Here is a 2,894-nt window from a genome sequence, read left to right as displayed (position 1 = left end):
TTGAGTACCTTCTGGTAAGGTCAAAACTGTGGCAGTAGTCAACCTCTTCTTCCATTCCTGAAAGCTTTTCTCAGAAGCTTCAAACCATTGAAATTTAACCGTCTTCTGAGTCAACTTGGTCAAAGGGGACGAAATAGATGAGAACCCCTCTACAAACCTTCTATAATAGCAAGCTAAACCCAAGAAACTCCTAATATCAGTTGGAGATGTGGGCCTAGGCCAATTCTGCACTGCCTCAATTTTCTGAGTATCAACTTTAATTCCATCACCAGAAAATATGTGGCCCAAGAATGCCACAGACTCAAGCCAAAACTCACACTTAGAGAACTTGGCATACGACTCCTTATCTTTCAAAGTCTGAAGAACTATTCTGAGATGGCTAGCATGATCCTCTTCATTCCTTGAATAGATTAGTATGTCATCAATGAAGATGATAACAAACATATCTAAATAAGGTTTGAAGACTCTATTCATAAGGTCCATGAACGCTGCTGGTACATTAGTTAAACCGAACGACACGACTAAAAACTCATAATGACCATAACGGGTCCTGAATGCTGTCTTTGGATTTCAATTGATGGTAACCTAATCTGAGGTTAATTTTTGAGAAATAGGAAGCACCCTAAAGCTGATCGAAAAGATCATCAATCCTCGGAAGAGGATACTTATTCTTGATGGTAACCTTGTTCAATTGGCGGTAATCTGTACACATCCTAAGGGAATCATCTTTCTTTCTCACAAACAAGACCAAGCGCCCCAAGGTGAGACACTTGGTCGAATGAATCCCTTATCTAATAGATCCTTTAACTGCTCTTTCAACTCTTTCAACTCTGCTGGTGCCATTCTGTATGGCGGAATATAGATAGGATGAGTATCTGGAATGATGTCTATGCCAAAGTCTATTTCTCTCTTAGAAGGGACTCCAGGTAGATCATCAGGGAAGACTTCTGGAAACTCTTTTACTATAAGAACTGACTGAATGGGAGGTACCTCAACACTTGAGTCATTAATTTGGATTAAGTGATAGATACAACCCTTCGAAACTAAATTTCTCGCCTTAAGGTACGAAATGAAATGACCCTTAGGCACTGCTGAAATACTACTCCACTCTATGACTGGCTCATTAGGAATCTGAAACTTGACAACTTGAGTTCTACAATCTATTGATATATAACAGGCATGAAACCAATCCATACCTAGAATGACATTGAAATCCACCATGTCTAACTAAACTAAATCAACAATGGTGTCTTTGCGATTGATGGAAATGACACAATCACGATAAACTCGCTTAGCTAGAATAGACTCCCCAACAGGTGTAGAAACACAGAAGGGTTCACAAAGTTTATCAGGAATAACTTCAAACTTATTTGCAACATAAGAGGTTACAAAAGATAAACTTGCTCCTGGGTCTAGCAAAGCATAAACATCAAAAGTAAAGACTTTGATCATACCAGTAACAACAACTGGAGAGTTCTCTTGCTCTTGATGACGGGTGATTGCATAAAGACGGTTTGTTCTTCCGCCAGTACCTGAAGTAGCTCCTCTAGGTGCAGCTCTATCTGGGGCAGCAACTGATGAAGATTGGGCCCTATTGCTCGAATTTCCACTACCTCGCCTGTTCTTTGGACACTCTTTCAAGAAGTGACCCTCTTGTCCACACTTGAAGCAACCTGTCTGGCCCTCATGACACTTACCTGGGTGGGTTCTACCACACTTAGCACATAAAGGAGCCCAATTACCTCCTTGTGCCACATTACCCTGAGACTGTGCAGGTCTAGCTCTGAAGTTCTGCGAATTCTGACCATTATACTCGACTCTGTTTCTGGGTGCTGGTGCACTAGCAGATGATGGATCAGGTCCCTTTTATCTTTGTTGAAAGGACGAACGGTTCACATTACCTATATGATGCCCGGACTCATTTCCTGTCTTAACTTTCTTATTTCTGAACTCTTCCCTGTCCCTCAGCTCCTCTTCCTTAACCTGTTGCTCATAAAGCATCAACCTTGATATGTCCATGTCCCTGATAAGCATTGCAACCCTTCTTTCCTTACTCGACAAACGAGGTGACCCAGCAACAAACAAGTTCATTCTACTCCTCATGTCCTTAACCATCTTCGGAGCATAACAGGATAGTTGGGTGAACTTCAACCCATATTCACGAACACTTAGAGTATCCTGCTTAAGTGTGAGGAACTCACGTACCTTGGCCTCTTTCAGTTTTCGAGGAAAGAAGCTCCCCAAGAAAACCTCTTCAAAACATGCCCAACTCGCAGGTGGTGCATCCTCAGCTCTACCTCCTTTCCACTGATCAAACCAAGTCCTAGCAATATTCTTCAGTTGATATGCAGCTAGTTCAACTCGCTCAGTATCTGCCACATGAATCACATCAAATACTTTTTTCAGCTCCTCAATAAAGTTCTCTGGATCCTCAGTAGGGCTCGAACCCGTAAAACTTGGAGGGTTCATCCTCAAGAACTCACGAATTCTTGAAGAGTCAACCTCTTCTTGTCGAGCTCCTCTCTGCTATCCGGCTTGGTTGGTCACAACTTGACTCAACATCAGGATAGCCTCACGGAACTCAACATTGGTAACTTCGCCTTGAGGTTGCACCTTAGGTGCATTTGGTAACTCTTGCTCCTCAACATTACGCCTAGCAAGACGACCTCTGAAAACTCTTCGTGGAAGCATGATTATCTAAAAACACGCGCAAGCATGAATTAGAAGAAAGATTTTTAGAGATAAAAGAGTATGGAAAAAGTGAGGAATTTCCTAAATGTTATAGCCTCCTTATTATAGATGTGGAGCGCTTCACACCGATAACTAGGACTCTACAGACATGACTTCATAGACTCCCTAGGACTCTTGAACTTCGGGCTCTGATACCAAGTAAG

At 42.1% G+C, this 2,894-nt stretch overlaps 1 protein-coding gene across 1 annotated transcript; it reads right to left on the bottom strand.

Moving 5' to 3' along the window:
- Positions 1 to 787: 787 nt before the first annotated feature.
- On the bottom strand, positions 788 to 2,115 carry LOC125839098 (uncharacterized). Its single transcript, XM_049518080.1, has 3 exons — positions 1,902 to 2,115; positions 1,468 to 1,634; positions 788 to 844 (listed from the first exon to the last, which is right to left on the bottom strand). Exons 1-3 carry the CDS (start codon positions 2,113 to 2,115, stop codon positions 788 to 790), a joined length of 438 nt encoding a protein of 145 aa, XP_049374037.1.
- Between the last annotated feature and the right edge of the window lie 779 nt (positions 2,116 to 2,894).

Source organism: Solanum verrucosum, unplaced genomic scaffold (genome assembly GCF_900185275.1).
Source record: "Solanum verrucosum unplaced genomic scaffold, falcon-dt-bn FXZP01000163.1, whole genome shotgun sequence".
NCBI classification, from domain to species: domain Eukaryota; kingdom Viridiplantae; phylum Streptophyta; class Magnoliopsida; order Solanales; family Solanaceae; genus Solanum; species Solanum verrucosum.
This window is presented reverse-complemented; position numbering and strand designations above follow the sequence as displayed.